Below are 20,321 nucleotides of genomic sequence, written 5' to 3'. Positions count from 1 at the left end.
CTGAAGTTAGGGGTAGGTTCTTCACTCAGCGAGTCGTAAGTTCATGGAATGCCCTGCCAGCAGCAGTGGTGGACTCTCCCTCTTTATGGGCATTTAAGCGGGCATTGGATAGGTATATGGAGGATAGTGGGTTAGTATAGGTTAGGTGGGCTTGGATCGGCGCAACATCGAGGGCCAAAGGGCCTGTACTGCGCTGTATTCTTCTATGTTCTATGACTCTATGACTCTAATTGGGGGTTGGAAGAAAGAGCTATGGGAGAATTGTGAGATAGGTGCAGGTGCAGGCTGTAGTCTCAAGACAGGCCAGAGAAAAAAGGGGATTGCAGTCCCAAGGCAAGAGAGTGGGTTTCATCTTGCAATTGCAGGGGGCAAGCACAGAGTTGTTGAGCACACATCAGGATTGTGGGAAACAGTGGACACAGGTACACAGGTCTGAGCAGCTAGGATTTCTGTTGGGCCCGAAGAGGCTGGCCTGAGAGTTGGGAAAGAGGGTTTGGTGGCAAACAGGAATGATGGGCTGACTGCAACACAATCATTCTGTGAAACATATTGGGTGGTAGTGGTTTACTTAAAAAATATTTATTTACAATTTTTTTTTCAGCTTTTCTCATCTTGCTCCTTTAGGTGTAAACCTTGCTAGATGTCTGGTTTTCTTCAGCATTAGCACAGCTTGGATGGTGGGCGGGACTACACTCTTCACTTCTGTTAGCAGGCAGCTGAGTTCACCGTTGTTGTGAGGGATGAGTGGCAGGAGCAGTGGTGCCTTCGTTGCTATCCTGGGTCACATTTCATGGCCAGTTCCAAGATGTCAGGCGCTCAAGAACACTGTCCATATTAACGGAGGGTATTATAAAATAACTTTCAGGTTGCTAACCCAGCAATAAGTGAAGGAATGGCACTGGAGTGCCCAGTTAGAGTGATGTGTGGGTTGGAGGAGAACTAGCAGGTGTTGACCTATATATCCCAGGTGGAGAAAGTGAGGTCTGCAGATGCTGGAGATCAGAGATGGAAATGTGTTGCTGGAAAAGCGCAGCAGGTCAGGCAGCATCTAGGGAACAGGAGAATCGACGTATCGCCCTTCTGTATATCCAGGTGGTCCATCTAGGTGGTAGTGGTCATGGATTGGAACATACTATCAAAGATGCCTGGCAAGTTGGTGAGTTGCTCTTTTTCATTTCTCATGATATACCTTTTAATTCTCCCAACACCCCCTCATTTACATTGTTATGTTGTTGACTCATTTATCACCTTCCCCATCCCCACTCCTTTGGAGGACAGTCATTTGTTTTAAATACAGAGTTGGTCACACAGAGGTTACCTTGGGGGAGCAAGTATGGAGGTGCTGCAGAGGGAGGGGTTAGCCTGCCAGAAAAATGGATGGGACAAGCGAAACTCATGGGAAAAAGTTTGAAAATAAATGGTAAGTTTTTTTTTCGGCAATACTGAATGAGTTAATGAGCAGTTGTGGAAAACTATGCCCCAGCTGTTTTCGAATGTTTTCTGTCTACCCAGAAACTATGTCTGGAGTATATACAAAGGTCTCTTAGTTGACTGCAGGGTTCTGAATTGGGGGTCCAAATCACTTTGTCAGGGCTGATTCCCAGTTGATAAGCAGAGTTGATGACATTTTTATTGTCTCCACAACTCTTCTAGACTCTTGCATGCATTTGAAAACTGCAGGTGTGAAATGTACATGTGTTTCATCAGTCAATTATAATGACAGAGGTCCATCTCGCCCAGCTGGTTGTGCTGCTCCTTCAGTGCTGGTGATCACTCATGATTGCCTTGGAACAGTTTTCAGCATTCCTGAATGCTTCCACAAAAGCATGCTAACGTTTTAACATGTTTGAACACTTCATTACTCCTGAAGGTTGATGCTAAATCAGGGCTATCTTCTGTGAACAGGATTGTTTCAAATTACTGCAGAGTACTGATATCCACTGCTGTTTCAAGCATTTTAGGACATGATCAAAAGCTCAAATTTTTTAGTCGAGATACCCACAAAGCAGACAATGGTTCCAGATCAATTACTCTGATAAGCTTCTGCTAACTGAGTATTTGCACGTGCTAGAAATAGAAAGATACACGACCCAACTTTTTGAAGGAAAAGGATTCTGTGCATATGTTGCACCTTTTACACAAAAAGGGGTCCTGGACATTATCAATTTTCTGCTGCAGCCCCATGCAACACACTGACCAATTAAAAAACCTACGTGCCTGGTCTGAGAATTAGGCCTGACAGTTAACTGATCTTTCTGCATCTCCATGCCAATGAAGGCCCAAACGATCATTGAATCCACACAGTGTGGAAGCAGGCCATTCAGTCCATACTAACCATCCAAACAGCATCCAATCCCCTACCCTGTAAGCCTGCATTTCCCATGGCGAATTGACATAAACTGTACATCCATGGACATTATGTGCAATTTATCGTGGCCAATCCAACAAACCTGCACATCTTTGGACTGTGGGAGGAAGCCAGAGCATCCAGAGGAAACATGCACAGACACGGGGAGAAGGTGCAAACTCCACACAGACAGTCACCTGAAGCTGAAGTTGAACCAGGGTCCCTGGTTCTGTGAGGCAGCAGTGCTAACTATTGAGCTACTGTGCCACCCCACCCTCTTCTCATACCATTTAAAATACTGTCTGTTTTCTGATGTGTTTGTTTCCTAGTTTTCATGATTGTATGATAAAAATCTTCAACTTCTGTCTCTTTTTTGCAATGCTTAAGTTCTGTATTACCAAACAAAGTCATTTTCTGTCGTTTAAATTGCGTTACTCAGATGGTAAAGATATATTCTGATTGAAGAACACATTTTTGTGCTAAATTAATTCCTGGCTATATTTATAAAACTGCACCAAGTTACCATTCTCAAGTATATCAAAGAATACAAAATATTATTTGATTGGTACATGCAAGATTTTATGTTCAGTCCTAAATATGAGTCAGAGCGTTGTGTACGCTTGGATTGCTAATTTCACCAGAGTGGAAACATTATCCCAATATAGTATCTGTGTCTATACTACTCCTGCATGTGCTAACTTAAACGACTGCCAATTCTTCACAGCACTTCTCATTTATAACCTGGTACATGTCATTCAGTCATAATCCCACAGATGGTAGCCAAACACAGATGCCAAATATCTCAATCTGTGATTTCACTGATACTGATCGGGATTACTAATACATCTATGATGAGTACATTGCTATAAAAAAAGTAGCAAACCCCAGTGGGAATCTTACAGGATCATGTTATCACTACCACCTCTTGATCAATAAGAATAAGGTTAAGAAAAATGCCTGTTAGATATATCTTTTCCAAACTAACATATAAAAAGTACTGACTCTGGTGTGTAACAATTACATAACAGATTACTTTACAAAATCTATCAACAGATGTGAATGCCATAATTTTCAGCATTTACTGCCCATCTCTGATGCCAATTGAGAAGATGGTGATGAGTCACATCTTGAACTGCTGTATTATACGTGGTGTAGATAAACCCACCATGCTATCTGGAAGGGGGATTTAGTGACAGCAAAGGAGCAGAGATTCATGTCAGCATAATGTGTATTTTGCAGGTGTTTTGGAGTTTGCTGTCCTTGTTCTTCTAGAGGTAGAGAATATGAGTTGGAGAGGTGGTGTTAAAGCAGCAATGCATCTTTTAAATGGTACACAATACTAGCACAGTGCCCACAGAGCTCATCAAGCAGCTTTGGCCTGGGTGCTGTTGAACTTATTGTATCTTCTTACAGCTGCACTCATCAAGCAATTGAAGAGTATTTTATTGTACATTTGACTTGTAGTTGATAAACTTTGGGGAAATGAATCATTCACTGCCAGCCACTGACCTGCTCTTGTAGCCACAGAATTTATAAAGTATGTCCAATTCAGTTTCCAGTCAATGGTAAACCCCCAGGGAAAGATAGCAGCTCATGGTAAAGTTAGTGAAAAGAAGATGGTTGGATTCTCTTTTCTTAGAGGTGATCATTGCCTAGCGTGTATATGGCATGTAAGTTGCCTACCCATTTGTCAATCCAAGCTTGAAAACTGTCCAACTCTTGCTGCATGTAAGCATGAACTATTGCAGCATCTGAAGCACATTGCATGGCACTGAAGACTAAGCTAACATCAGTGAACAGCACCACTTCCAAATCATCTTGGTCTATAACACAGCTAAAGTGGATTTAGTCAATAATTGTGCCTTCTCAACTATTGAGGCTTTTAACAGGAGTTGACGCGTGGGAAGTGGAGGAAGGGTAGTGCAGTGTGCCTAACATTATATTCTATTGCAATTTCCATCATTCAAGTGCTCTTTGAATGAAGTAGCTCTGCCTGATTTTCCAATTTTCATGTTATATCCCCAGCTTCTGAATACTTGGACAACACAAATTATTTGAGAATTCTGAAGAGAAAAGCAAACCTTTTAACAACAATCACAATCTCCAAAACCATTTTTAATCACCAAAAATTCACCATTTGAATCAGGCCCACTATCAATGTGGCAGGCAGAAGAAATTTTAACCCAATAAAGTTGGGACGACAAATACGTTAGATAAAATGAAGGTGCTTTAGTACACAAGCAAAATATTCTAACAAGCAGACCTTTTGCTCTTCAAATTGTTAATTCCTGACTGAACTATGCTGAGACGTCTTCACTGAAAACTTTTGTGAAGCCAGCTGAAGGCCATCTCAGCAAGAACAGAGAATAACTTTCAAATTAGTTGCATATCAAAATTCATTATAAGCAGCAATAAGTGTGATTATTCACTGCTTTGTCTTCTTTCGTAAAATGGTACTGCCACGTGATTATTGATGTTATGCAATGTCGTGGCAGCAATTTCAACAGTGTCACAAACTGTCTCATAGACTAATCAAGCAATGGTCTTACACAGTCAAACTCATGGGATTATGCTGTACAGACCATCACCATTCTTTTGAATGTCCTGTCCCACCAGTAGTACAAACCAACCAGTAGCATGTCGATATACAGTTGGGACAGAATTGGCTGTGGACAGCCTCATGGCACCAGGTCCAATGTGGGCAAGTAAACCTCCTGCTGATTATCTCCTACTGTGCCCCCTTGGCTGATGAATCAGTTCTCTTTCATGTTGAACAACATATCATCAGAAGCACCAAAGGTGGCAAGAGCACACAGTGTTCCCTGGGTGGGGGATCTTCAATCTTCTTCAATGAAAGTGACTCAGTTACACCATGGCCAATAAAAATAGCTGAGTCCTAAAGGACACAAATTACATAATTGCTAGTGTCTGCAGCTGGTGGAGTAGGAACCAAGAGGGATAAAACTTATGTGACCTTGTCCTCACAAACCTACCTGTTGCAGGTTCATTTTCCATATCTACATTGACCACCTTCAATTCTTACTCCCTTTACTACTGATGTACAGTGGCAGTAATATGTATGACCTACAAATTGCAATGCAGTAACTCATCAAGGTACCTCTGACAGTGCCTTTTTAAACACATGACCTCTACCACATGAAAGGACAAAACCAACAGAGTCACACACCACTCTGATTTGTTACTATATCACCATTCTTCCACTATAGCCAGGTCCAACTCCTGGAATTCCCTAAAAGCAAAGTGGGCATTCACACAGTCCAATAATTATAAAGGTGATACCCTAAAGGTTTTTGATTGTTCCCTGGGATCTGTCTACAAATAGGGTACAAACACGACAAAATTCTCCATTGCGAAGTACAAGGGACTAATGCTGACAAGCTGCATTGAGACCTTGGCAATGGTTGTCTGCCCTTAAAGTGGGATACCATTTATACAGCAGTGTAAGAAATGACAGTGCTGCATTTCTATGGGGCAGTCTGCACCAAGTCGTATCAGAGAGAATGTGAATACGAAGTTCTCTGATATTCATCTGCCTCCTGTCCCTTTTTCTGGCACCTTTGGGTGCAAACACTGAAACAGACAGGCAGAATGCTCTTCAGGAGCACATTAGGGGCTCTTTTACCCATTCATTAGGTGCTGAATATTCATAATTCTAGCCCATGAGCAGTCAACCAGCACAAAAAGGAACTGTTTCAATTATTCATCTCTAAAATATCTACACATCCAAATAAGTTGCTTTGCACTCTTAAACAGAAAGTATTGCCACAATATCAAGTAGACCAGCCTTCTAAATGCTAATTTAATTGGTCTAAAATCTCAAATAATCTGTTTATGCTCTTGTCTTTCTGTCAGAATTAAATCTGTAACTCCACAGATCAAGTGCAACATAGATATTGTTAAACATACCTCTGGGGCAGGTGGGAGGTGAGGCCAGGCAGAAGGCCTCAAATATAGAGGCACTATGTTAGGAGAGGCAGTGGTGTAGTGGTAATGCCACTGGACTAGTAATCCACAACTCCACGCCTGGGGTCTGGGGACATGGGGTTGAATCCCACCACAGCAAATGATTAAATTTGGATTCTCTATAAAGAGCTGGCCTATATGGCAATTGTGTAGCCATTGTCAATTGTTGTAAAAATCCATCTGGTTCACCAATGCCAGGATAATTAATTTGTTGTCCTTACCCAGGCTGGCCTGTATGTGACTTCAAATTCATTGCAATGTGGTTGTCTTTTAACTGCCTTCTGGGCAAATAGGATGGGCTAAATGCTAGTATAGCCAGTTGCACCTGCAGCCATTGAATGAATAAAGACTGTGCCATAAACAAAATTTGTAGTAGCACCAATGAATGAACGTCTGAGAGAGTTTCATAACTATTTAAAGCAAAACAAAGATGAAAATGATAAGTCCCCCAATAGGATACTGCAGTGTAAATGGGAATATTCTATTGAATTTAAGTTTGACACTGAGGGCAGGATTTTCTCTTTTGGAGTGGGACCATCAGAGTCAGATATAGATGACAACCCTGAATAGTGTTGGAAAGAGTCAGATGACGTGGGTTTGACTTGATTGGTCAATTATGGGCCAGAGGGCATGGTGATTGTCTAATTAAGCATGACGGATGTGCTTTCAATGTTGGAAGGCCAGTAGAAGGCTTTCCAACACAGAGAGAGCAGTAGCCTGCTGTTGCAGGTAAGAGTATCATCCTCTTAGCACTTTTACAGGATTTGAACTTAAACGTGGGCAGCTGTGGTGAGATAGGTAGGAGACATGATGTTCAGAGTAATCCTGGGGAAAGCATTCACCCCTCCCCCAATCTGCTGCCGATAAACTACTTCCAGGCAGCTGCTCTGTTACAGGGCCCCTCAGGCAGACTGGAGAATTCTAGTTGGCTTCTGATCCATTACCTTAATTGACCTTTTAATTACATTAACTAGCTACTCACTTCTTGTCAGTGGGTAGCTATTCCGCCTCAATCTTGTTGTCCTAAAAATGGCACATCTGCTAGTGGTCTGAAATTCGCCAGTCATCCACCTCTATTTCTGCTCCTATACTGGAGTGAAATACTGCTCTAAGCTTCTATATATATATATATATATAACATATATATATAATATAAAATCTGCTTGGTTTAACTGCAACCTTGCTGCTAAATTTGCACCAAATTAATCAAGGCACAAATTAAAGGTTTGGGTATTGGACATCAATATTAAATTCAACCTTCTTCACAAACTGGGAGTAAGTCAGACCCCAACTGGATCCTTTCCAAAATAATAGTAGTACAGTATTCTTTCAACCACTTGACAGGACTAAAATAGATATATAATGCACACTGACTGTACATTTACTAAATCAATTGCATCAGAAAAAGACCAGACTGGGCAAGGACACAGAGTTTCTTTATTATACCATCTGCTATTCATTCACAATTTTGAGGATTAAAGTGGCACATTATAGAACACACGAATTACTCTCTCCTAATCCATCATATCTGTACTTCAAAGAATTTAGAGTATTGTACTCTACTTCGTTATATATTAAGAATATTTTTATAGCATGTGTATTTGACTGATAACTGCTGTTATAGAAATTTCCATGCACAGCTATAGTGTATTTCGGAAAGTATACTCAAATACCCTTAAGACCAGAAGTTTTAGAATAAAGGGGTGCCAATTTAAGACTCAGATGAGGAGGAATTTTTCTCTCAGAGGGTTGGAGTCTTTGGAACTCCTTGCCACAAAAAGATGCAGGAGCAGAGTCCTTTTGTATACTTTGATAAATTCTTGATCAGTAGGAGATTTAAGGTTTCTGGGGAAAATGCAGGAAAGTCAATATGAGGAATGTTGGATCAGCCACGATTATACTGAATGGTGGAGCAGGCTTGATAGGCCAAAGGGCCCACTCCAATTCCTATTTTTTATGGTCTTAAGGTTTTCAAAAGTTGTACTACAGGAACCTACATTCTCTTTTTCTTCGTCAGTTGTATGCTCAAAGCAGGTCTGACCCACAGCAACACAATCTCCACCATGGGTAAAGTAGGGAGTTGGGTCCCGAGTCCACCCTAATTACATCAGGATTGAGTCCCATGTTATTGGCACCAATTTGACTCAAACTGGCAGTCCAGAAAACTGAGCCAACCAGATCCCCAAATAATTTGAGTACCCTTGAACATCCAGGGGTTTTCATTGTTTAGGAAGGACAGACAAAATGGGAAAGGAGGTGGAGTAGTGTTATTAGTAAAGAAGAAATGCAATAGCAAAGAAACATTGGTTCAGAAAATCATGATGTAGAATCAATATGGGTGGAGATAAGAAACACCAAGAGGCCAAGGGTTGTTTGTAGGCCCCCAACTATAATGGAGGTTAAGGGAAGGCATAAAATAAGAAATCAAAGATGCATGCAATAAGGGTACAAATGGTGATTTTAATTTATACATGAATGGAATAAATCAAACTAGGAATGATATTGTGGTGGAGGATTTCCTGGAATGTCTACATGACGATGAGAAAGGATTAGTTAACAATCTTGGTATGCAGAGTCCCCTGGGGAAGAGCAACCATAATATAATAGAATTCTTCATTCAGCTGGGATAGTGAAGTTATTGAATCTGACATTAGGGTCCTCAATCTACTTAAAGATAACTACAAGGGTACAAGTCACGCATTGGCAAGGATGGATTGAGGAACCTTACTGCAAGGTGGATAGGCTATGGCTACCCTCAAGAATGAATGTATAAATACATGAATGAGACTACTCATTCATGTCTGCGCAAAAATAAGAGTGAAAAGGGTACTCCATCATAGCTTGCAAAATAAAGGGATAGTATTAGGTTCAAAGAGGACATACATAACATTGCCTGAAAAAAACAGCAAGCCCAAGGATTAGGTGCATTGTAGAATTCAGAAAAAGAGGGCAAAAAATTGTTTAAGAGGGATATCTCATTCCAGATATTTAGGGCCTGTGTCACAGAATCCCTACAGTGTGAAAGGAGGCCATTTGGCCCATCTAGCCTGCACCATTTCTTCAAACAGCATCCCATCCAAATCCACCTCTCCCATCCTAATCTGTAACCCTGCATTTACCTTGGCCAATCCACCCAGCCTGCACAACTTTACACTGTGGGAGGAAACTTGAGCATCTGAACAAAACCCACCAGATGGAGGGAGAATATAGAAATTTCATACGGTCACCCGAGGGTGGATCAAACCCAGATCCCTGGTGCTGAGGCAGCAGTGCTAACCAATAAGCCATCGCACGACCCTGCTGCTTTGACTGGGTCTGTTTTCGACAGAATCAAGAAGATTGAGAGGGGATCTGATTGAAGCACAAAGTTTTAACTGGGCTGGACAGATTAGATGCTGGCTGGGCAATCTAGAACCAGGGATCCAGTCTTAGAATATGGGGCAGATGAGTTCAGATGGAGACTGATGGTCGAGGCACATCTTTCCATCACCTGGCTGATCAGCAATCTCTCCCACTTGACAAATTCAAAATTGAAAATTTTGTACGTTTGCTATCCATTGTACTACAGTAATATGACCCTTAAATGAAACAAGAATGTTATTTTTCTTCAACTGTTGCAGTCTATATGGTTTTCAGTTGAAGTTTGATACCACTGAATGGTTTACTAGGCTGTTTCAGAGGATGGTTAAGAGTCAGCCACATTGCTATGGGTCTGGAGTCACATATAGGCTAGACCATGTAACTACCTCTGAAGAATATTAATGAACCAAATATGTTTTTATGACAACCTTGCAACTTCATGATTATTATTGTTGAGATAAGCATCTTGCTCCATTGTTATCAATTGATTGAATTGAAATTCCCCAAAGATTTGGGTGAGATTTGAATGCAAGTTACTGAAGCATCAGAACAGATCACAAATATTACTAGTAACATTACCCAACTTCTACCATCTACCTAAAACCATTTTTCAATTTACTTGTGGGATGATCCTTGAGGAAACCTTGAGATTTTCCAACTCAGGACTTTCTTCCCTCTCATTTGACTAGGGATTAGAATTTCACCTTCAAGGCTAAAATTGGGAATTTTCCTGAGCATGCAATTGGAGATGCACCAAAAATGTTTTGGTGTTCCAGGTAAACAATGGCTATGAACCCCTCCCCACCAACTCTCACAATCAATATGGAGAAAAGTGAAGATTTTAGAATGAAATCTTACCATTATTCATTTGGTCATGTAAAGACCAATAGGGTGCCCTTTAAAGCCTGGAGCCCTAGGCATCTGCCCAGTTCATCCTAAATGGTCAAGTTGGCCCTGTCTGTAATCGCATCCGCATTGTGGTATGCTCTATGTTTGTCCTGGAAAGATGGGCATTGGGTGGAGATACATCCACTGCCTCTGGAAGGAGGTCACAGATAGAAGTGGGCTCAGTCATAAAAGATAGACCAATATTGATAAGGCCTGCTTTTGAGACCCAGTTCCATGGATGAAAATATTGGCAGCTCGAACTAGTAAATGAGGCAATGCAGACCATTTTTAATTATTAACCCTCTTCCCCTGAAATTCCCACATCATTCCCACTTCTTCCCACAGTGCTCACTTTTTGCCCTGTAGTACCATGTTGCAATTTCTTCAAATTCCCACAATGCTGTCAAAATAAAGAGGAGAGAGTTGAACAAAATATTGAAAAATCACTTCCCCCCAGAGGGTCATAAGTGTCTCAAAATAATTATAACATTTAAAATCCATGTGTAAAAACCATCAGTCTTTTGGAGAAGTCATAAAACTGTCAAAGCCAACCTGGCAACACTTTATTTCATTTTGCGTTTAGATTCTGCTGACTTTGACTATAGGTGACACTGAAACACCTCAGATTACAGCATTTTGTGATGAACTTAGAGCAGGCAACATTCCTCCAAGTCACAGTTCATGAGCTCATGATTTACATACTCCTGATATAAATGAGGAGCTTTCCCGATCATGTCCACCTCCATGAAAATCACAGAGGATCTCAACTCGTTATCCTTAAAACGATACTGATAAATATAGCAGGCTTCAGGAACTCCATCTGCACCTCTCTTGAGTTGGTGAAATTAGCTGGTGCAGGGAAAGCAGGCAAGACTTACAGATCTGGGACATTGTCACCATCTCTTCTCAATATGGCATCCATTTTGGTCCTGATTAGGGCCATGAAAATCCACCCCTAGATTATATTCCAGGAGCATTTAATTTGTACATATGGCTTTATCCCAGGTTATTTCAGCCTGACCTTAATCACTGGGCAACTACATCCCCCATCCTTCTCTCCTACAAGAATCGAAATGGGAATCGTTGAACCCTAGGTTGGGGATGGAAAGCTGACTCCAGTGAAATACAGTTCTACTGCAAGCAATTCCACAGAGGCAAATGCTCCAAGACTCACCTGGTATTCTCAGTGAGAGAAGTCATAAGAATGAATATCATGGGTAATGGAAATTCTGTGTGGTGTAGTAACAAGTGCTTTTCTCTGACACTGTGGAAGTGAGGATTCAGATACAAGCAACAAGATAATACACAATCAAATCATAACAAAATAATTACCTGAAATTCTCCAATGAAACGGCAATGAGACAAACAACCCAATCCATCACTCACCCACTATTTCTAACTAGTTACGTAATTTCTTGGAAGGTTCTATCACCTTCCTTATGGCAGAAGACCAAGCAACCTGGTGGTACATTCTGAACCATTCAAGTCGCACAACTCTCTTATTTTGAAAAAGAAACAGAACTTTATGAAGAAGTCAAAAGTTCTGATGAATATTTTACTGGAAAGTCACTGACACATTATCACGGTGGGGGAGGATGGGCTGGGGGTGGGTTGGTTAATACAACACACTACAGCTCAGTTACCAGACAGAGGGTTGATATTACAGCTGTAATTTTTCTTTATGATATGGCATGCCTGAACTATGCTCAGAGATCGATGGATGCCAAATTGAGTTCAGGGTGTCCATTAGAAATGGGCATTAAACAGCTCAAACATTCAAATTTAAATGCAAAATTCAGATACAAATGGGTGAAGATTGATTTGCTCTGGAGAGTTGCATCAGGCATTCAGCAATCTAAGCAATAATCCTTGAAAATGGAGGTGGGTCAATATGCATTGACACGAGCCCCCAGCCCAAATAAATGCTGGAGGTGGGGCTGTTGGCAGCAGGAATAAAGGAATAGTCTTTATGTCTGGCTGTAAAACTACCAAACGAATCTATCAAAGGTGATCAACCAGCAGTATGCAAATCCCATGTAACATGGGAAAAGACCAAGTGATAAAGGAAAGTGCCTGCTCAGAAAAGCAACTTTTTTTATTTTAATCTTTCTGGGGAGTGACTCCTGAGACCACAGAATAACTCTGAACTATTAAGTATACATTTAGTGTCTTTCAGAATGACTGACTCGAGACTTAATCTTCCAGCATTGGAGTCAGCTGACTTACAGTCCTCAATGTCCATTGAGCTGCAGTGGGGTGGCTGTTTGGCATCAGCAGCTTGCTGGCAACATGTTGGTGAGACCCAAGGCAGAATATGTCTCGGGATTCAGGCCAGCATGGACAGGAGGTTTCACTCTGTCAAATTTGCCCCTGTTTTGGGTGTAAGACAAATTCCTCAGCCATTATTAGTCAACTCTAAAGCTACACTGCACAGGAAAACAAAAATAGAGAGCTGCTCAGCTGCAGCACATAAATCAGAACACTTGACAGTGGACTGTGTTTATGAGCACATTCTTGACGTTTTACTGTTTGACAAACATAGTTATACTTTTCTTTTAATGAAACAAAAATTCTCGCAAAGGCAAAGTTAAAAGTACTGACACAACTTTAAACCTCTTTTCCTATATTACTTAATAGTATGTAAATAAGAATACTTGCAATTTTGAGGTGTTATGAAATGTTTACAGGCACAGCAAAGCAAAGAAAAAAGCATTAACAAGCATTATTTTTACTGTCTCAACTTGAGCTTCGAGTAACTATTGCATATTATGTCCATTAACTTCTGACCCAGTGTTCAAAATGATATATTATTTTTCCCCACATTTTTTTCCTTTGTCCCTTCCTTTCCTCGGTGCAGATGTGTTGTGCTGGCAAGTCTAGACAATAAGATTCTGTGAAGGGAAACACAGATAAGCCCAACCTGGTCCTCACCACATCCCCATGTGCACTTAACAGCCAGAGAAAAGGGATTCCACTCAAGAGTATAGACCTGGATATTGCACTTTATTGCATTGCATTGAGATCTGCTGTAGCATCTTCTCATAAGATACACTTCTGACCTGAAACCTGATATAGGTCAGCAACTGAACCTGGGGTTTGGCTTATTGCTACATGAGGCAGTGATTTAGCTGCTATACCTATTAAGATGCTAGGCAAGTTGTGTTAACTCATCATAGAAAGGCAACCTAGATATGAGCTCTGCCTTTATGACCAGAATTCTAAGTTGAACTAAACATGTCTTTGTTTGGCATCTTTCACCCATAAAAATGGAACATCAGAAAATAAAAAACAAATCATTCAGTTCATTAAATCTACTTCTTACAAAGACCATGCACAATTTACCCTTTTAAGGATGAATTATAAACATTGTAAATTTGTATTTTTAACAAATTAATTATCTTTTATGACACCAACTGAAAACATTCATTAGTATTTTTTGCTTCTGCACTACAGATTCTATGTAATATATATGTCATATGTGTCTTCATTTATGGAGTTGAATGGATCTCTCTGGTCTACACTAAAAGTTCTATGTAAACTCTGTTATGCTATTGATTGGGACATATGGAGTCATCTTCATGGTGTGTTTCATTTGTTAACAGAGGATGAGTGCATGAAATTATTAACTTTACCTGAATACATTTCTTATTATGAAGATCTTGGTTTGCTAATAAATCATGTGACAAGCTGACATTAGCTCACTTGCTTATTTTAATAGAAACTTGGTGGAAGAATTTCTTTATTAATTAAAGGGTACTCAAGTTTCTGAAAACATTCAAAACATAAGACAGATTATTATTCTGCATTCTTTCAATATCCATTTTAATCTGCACATGCTGATGTACTCTCATTGATACAAAGCATGAACAAAGCTGTTGTAATTCATGTTCTTGCTCTCCTTTTCAAAAGGAAAATCACAGCACAATTTGATCACAAATAAATTCCTTAGGTATTAATCCACTAGTGGGAATTGGTTGGAGAAAGTACATTTTACTGACTAAGTTCATTAACACTAGTATAATGCAGTGCTACAAGATCATCCATTTGTCTGAGTTCTAGTCTTGTTATCGGTCATAAAGTTATATAGCACAGAAACAGACCTTTCGGTCCAACCAGTCAATGAGTCGGGACAATTATGCCTGCTCTGAGTTGAACTATGTGGCCAGTGCCTTACCTGACCCAGTGTAACTGTCAAGTGATCCATCTCCTGTTGTTGTGGCAGTGTCACTGCTGCTCATTGGCTCTGTTTTGACTGCAAGAAGAGACACTACATAGAAGAATAAGTATAAAAAATGATGTAACCCCTAGTTTTTCATTCTGATTTAAACAATGTGCTCGGGCATTCCCAGCTTTGGTTTACAGCCATATGGTTAATGCTTAGGATGTACCAATGCTAGAGAGTGGAGCCCTGAGGTCAGCATTTAAAAAATGCTCAAGTCACATTAACTCATCTGACAGTTTAGGACTATTTCACACAGGGGACAACAACATTCGCTTTTAGGTAATTAACCAGTGTCCTGATATTTAGAAAAACATTTTGTACTATACACTGGACATGGCAATTTTCTGTACTCTGATTCAAAATGATTCCTTGGTAATACTGCATCAAATTTATCTTCAAGGAGGTTAATACCTTCTTGTAAGCTTGGAGATGTTAAAACTCTCTTGACAACGCTAAGAAAGAGATGTAAATTTTGACAGAAATAAAATGTAAACAATGTAGGTTTTTACAAGATAATAGATACGAGAGAGCGATCTCAAGACAGTAATCTAATCTTGAATCTTAGGTGACGTGATAAACCACTTAAGCTCTAATCTTGCAATATAAGATATCCTATGAACCCTTCGTTCAGAGAGTAACCTTGTAACTTACTCCAAGGTATCAATTATTGTACATGTAAAAATAGAGTACACAACAGATAGTTATAAATCCACTAAAAATAAATGTAACTTTGGGTGAATGAGGTTTCTTGGTGGTTAACATGTTGCAGTGCTGCCCATGATTTATCTGCTCTTCAGAGCTTTTCTACGTTGAGCATTCTGTGTGGTTTGCTGATGTAGCAAACTAACAGCTACTCTGTTGTGATGAAAAGACTGCTTAGCTGACCAAATTAAATATTTATGGCATGAGAGATACTGTAAGTTGAACTAAAAAGTATTATTTCTCTATGCATGGCAAAATTGACAAATGCTGAAAACTTGTAAACCAAACACCATTAACTACATATGTGAAGAAAACACAAGGCAAACACATTAGTTAAACCAAGAAAAAAGATATGCAACACTCACATGCAATTCACAACATCTAGAAAGGAGATAGGAACAAAAGAACTGAATTATGTGCTGTTTTGTATTTAAACTACATTACCATTCTTCATTAAATGCATTTAAAAGCATATTCCCAAGAGAGTCAAAGCTTAAGTATTGGGAACTTGTTAAAAACTCATCAGGAATAATCAGGAAACTTTGCTTTGGCCAGGGACACTCTGGCTGTGAGACCATATTGTCCAATCCTTGACATTGTGTTATTGCAACCACATGCTATGCATCCTACCCACTGAGAAAAGATAATATCATCCTCTGATAAACCAAAAGTACAAACATTAACTTAAAGCATTAAAAGTGGAGTAATATTTTCAAATTGTAAAAAAAAATACATGATTACATTGAATCAAATCTCATTTATTCCTCTGAGAAGGTAGTTCTGGTAACCCATGAGTAACATGTCATTCATAACAAACTAGATATTCTGCCATTGTACATTGTGGATGTACTGAATACTGGTGGTGAAACTATTATTTACTTTGTAAAAATTGCAATTGAAAACAAAATCCTGGCTTGATAGGTGTCCAAAACAATTAGGTTGCCTGTTGTGAAATCAGCTCAGGTGTAAATAATTCAATACTATTTGTACCTGCTGTTTCACATCTAAATTTTAATTTTATAGTCTTACAAAAGCTTATTCAAAAAGTCAAAAACTATAATGCAATTAATTCCTTTTTCCAATGTTTTGGGGAAGCAGTAGTTTTTTAGTTCACTTTAAAATCACTTACTTGGGCCTGATAAAACCATTTTCCATTGAAACCCTTTTCTTGGTCATAGCTTTACCTCTGCAGACCTGGATTATGTTAATTAGAATTGTTTGTTAGCAACTGACACTCACTTTGAACACTGCCTACAAAAGTTAGTAATAATATTAAAATAAAGTTTCATTAAGAGAGCTTGAAGAAAAGTTTTTTTTGTGTGTAAACACAACCCAGGATTTCTAGTTCTGTGAAATTGTTGTAATGGGGATTGAAAAGGAAGAGACAAACCAGCTATTCAGGCTAATTAATGGAAATACAACAGGTTTGAGTTGGATGCCAGATTTATAATCTCCTGGATTTTGTGCATGAATGCTATTAACAGGCCTGTTAGGTTAAAATTGAGGCTTTTAATTGTGCATTTTAAGAGATAAATTAACTTTGCACCATTTGTGAAAAATTAAATCCATACCATTAATTATAAATTGTCTTACCAGTTGAAGTAATGTGGTACCGAAATCAATAAGAAGAAAATCAGATGGATTTCAGAAAAAGCAGGAAATTTACTAAGATATGTTAAAGTTCAAAAATCTTCCTGCATGACATTGATGAGAAGTTGGGAAATGAACAAAGCTGTTCAGCGTTTTTCAGAAAGCACTCTTCTTAACTCAAGTCGGAATCAAGACATTGGAGCCTAAACAGCAGTAAAGCATCTGGCCTTCCCACTATCTGTCCCCTGGTGTGTGATGCCTGGGAGACTGTAATTCCTGGGTGTCATTTAATTGGCCTAACTCTGACTTTTGCTTGGTAATGATGGTAGTGAAGGGACAAGTGGTGGAAACACTTAAACTCATAAAATGGTACATTACCATACTTTGTTTCAGGTTGAGCTTGGGAATTAGAAAATAGATGAAAATATTGTTCTGTCATGATATCAAATTAAGAGTTAGTGGTACATTTCATGGATTTTGTTGCAATAGGATCTGAAAGGGTAACAAGGAGGAATGCATTAAGCACTGTTCAATATGATGATGTCACAGGAACTTGGGAGGGGGAAACAACTTTGAATTTTGAAGAATAAAATCTAACATTGAGGCTTCCCTTATTATTTTAGGAACAATGTCTATTTAACAAATGTAACTTCTACATAATTCGATTTGATTTGATTTGATTTATTCTGTCAAGTGTACTGAGGTACAGTGAAAAATGTTGTCTTATGTGCTTGACAGGCAGATTGTAAGATACAAGTGCATCAGGATAACAGAACAGAGTGCAGGGTACAATGTTACGGCTGCTGGAAAGATGCAAATAGAGTTTAACATTCACATTAAAGAGGTCCATTTCAAAAGTCTGATAACAGCGGGGAAGAAGCTATTCCTAAATCTGTTCATATGTGTATACAAACTTTTATATCTACTGTCCGACACAAGACAGTGGAGCAAAGTATAACTGGGGTGGGAGGGGTCTTTGATTATGTTCGTTGCTTTCCCAAGGCAGCAGGAAGTATAGATGAAATCAATGGAAAGAAGGCTGGTTTGCGTGATGGACTGGGCTATGTTCAAAACTCTCTATAGTTTGTTGTGGTCTTGGGAAGAGAAGTTGCCACACCACACTGTGATGCATCATGTAATTGTTATCGTGCAAGAAACTACATCTTGTTTAAGACAAAAACCTCTTACTGGTAGATCATCAAGTGATTCTGCTCTATCAGACTAGACCAAGGAGGCCTGAAGTTGCCGTAGGGCAATGGAATTGTTGTCTTATTAGAGATAGATGACTGGTTGTAGTTTAACCTGAGAGCGTGAGAGTTTGAGAAGGAGAGTTCTTCACGGTAACCTCAGCCAGTGTGAGAACTGGGCCCATGCTGTTGACAAGTCTGCACTGCAAACTAGCAACTGAGTAAGAGATCCCTACCAGGAAAGAGGTGGGAGTCAGTAAATCTATCCTATGGATCTTATATTCCGATGAGCTGTGGTGAGGACTGATCCTGCAACATACCTGAACTACCCATCCAATCTAGATCAAAATGGTTTCGAAATATGTTACTGTGTCATTGCCTTGAAAGTTAACTTCAAAATTTGGCTTATACAATTAAAATAAACATACATTTTTTATAATTTTAGTCACTAAAACCATTTATGGATATTTTTAATCAACCTGTCCAGGTGTGTTATGATACATCCCTGGAGTAAATCAGACCTGTACCTAGGCAATCTGGCCCAGAGGTAGGGTCACTACCATTGCCCCACAAGTGTCCTTTAAAAACAAATCATATTCTTATGGCATAAATATATTAAGTGTGCTAAGTCCGATCATTAAGTATAAAACATTTTTAAACTAACGTGAAGTATTCACTTATGGTTTTAAGATTGAAATCATGCTTAGCAACATTAGTACAAAGGATTGGAGGGTTTTGATGCTGGTGCTGCTATGATTGTAATATTGCATTTTGTTTCAGCAAGGCAAAGCCACTACTTCATTTTTATTCAATGTCTTTTAGTTACAAATCTATAGCGACACTATGACAATATAAGGTCTGTTTTATATTTACAGCTTTCTAGAGGATTTTGATTTCTAACCTAATTATTGTTTTTCCTTAAAAGTAAAGATCATAATAAATGCACATAAATTTCATGTAATTGGAAATGTGCATTGAACCTTTGCATACCTTAGGCACCCCTTAAGATATGGGGGAGGGAGGGAAATATCCCAACATATATTACTTGCCTTTTAAGATTAAACCATTCAATTCATAATTCTGTAGAATGCTTCATGATTCAGTTTGACCACAGCACATAGTATAATAATGTTTGCATTTGACGGGACATGGGTTTAGAAATTCAGGATTTAACTGAATGACTCCAAGTGTGACAAGATGGTTTAAAATCCAACATTAAATATTTTTCTGACAATGAATGATTTCAGCTAATAGAAATTTCAAACATAAATGATTAAAATACCATCTTTGTATAGCAATGCACGGCGTATATCACTTTGAAGAAGAAACAGTCTGCAATAGCATTTGGTGTTTATTTTATGTTGACTTAGGCTATTCCATAGAGAGGATGTGATTTTATTCATATCATTACTGCATAGTTTGTGGACTCATCACATTATTGCTTTTAATTCAACGGTTTCTTTTGATTACTATCAGGCAAGATTAAAAGGACCATACTTGACTATGTTTCCTTGTCTTGTTTTTCTACTTTTCTAGCCTTTTTCCCTTTGTAAATGATTCTGTTTTATATCTGGATTGCCAATGGGAATCAAAGATTGAAATCATGAAATTCTGGCTACAGAACAACAATGCAGGGTAATAACGTGTAATTATGTAGTGCCATTAGTGTAGAAAAAAATTCAAAGGTGTTTCACATGACTATCAATAAACAAAATTTGATCCACAGTCATGTCGCCGATAAGGGGACAGACTTTAACACATTTGGTTTTTAAAGAAGGAAGGAGAGGTAGATTGCTGAATAGGATCACCCAGAGAATTCCAGAACCATTGCAGTGAAGGTGTGGCTGCCAGTGATTAGATTAGATTAGATTAGATTAGATTACAGTGTGGAAACAGGCCCTTCGGCCTAACAAGTCCACACCGACCCGCCGAAGCGAAACCCACCCATACCCCTAACCTAACACTACGGGCAATTTTACGGGCAATTTAGTATGGCCAATTCACCTGACCCTGCACATCTTTGGACTGTGGGAGGAAACCG

The 20,321-nt window shown here is 39.2% G+C and overlaps 1 protein-coding gene across 34 annotated transcripts in view; it reads right to left on the bottom strand.

The window, feature by feature from the left end:
* eya4 (EYA transcriptional coactivator and phosphatase 4) overlaps window positions 1–20,321 on the bottom strand; it is a 554,349-nt gene that overhangs the window by 139,406 nt on the left and 394,622 nt on the right. For 23 of the 34 annotated variants that reach the window (XM_043686452.1, XM_043686599.1, XM_043686478.1 and 20 more), the window contains one exon: window positions 14,754–14,846. The exons of 7 other annotated variants lie outside the window; for them this stretch is intronic. In XM_043686452.1, the coding sequence (XP_043542387.1) occupies window positions 14,754–14,846 (93 nt within the window). The remainder of the gene's footprint in view (window positions 1–14,753; window positions 14,847–20,321) is intronic. 4 more of the 34 variants (XM_043686608.1, XM_043686516.1, XM_043686460.1 and 1 more) reach the window with 1 other exon arrangement.

This window comes from Chiloscyllium plagiosum, chromosome 3 (assembly GCF_004010195.1).
Source record: "Chiloscyllium plagiosum isolate BGI_BamShark_2017 chromosome 3, ASM401019v2, whole genome shotgun sequence".
NCBI classification, from domain to species: Eukaryota; Metazoa; Chordata; class Chondrichthyes; order Orectolobiformes; family Hemiscylliidae; genus Chiloscyllium; species Chiloscyllium plagiosum.
Note: the sequence above shows the minus strand (reverse complement) of the source record. Positions and strands in the feature narration are given on the sequence as shown.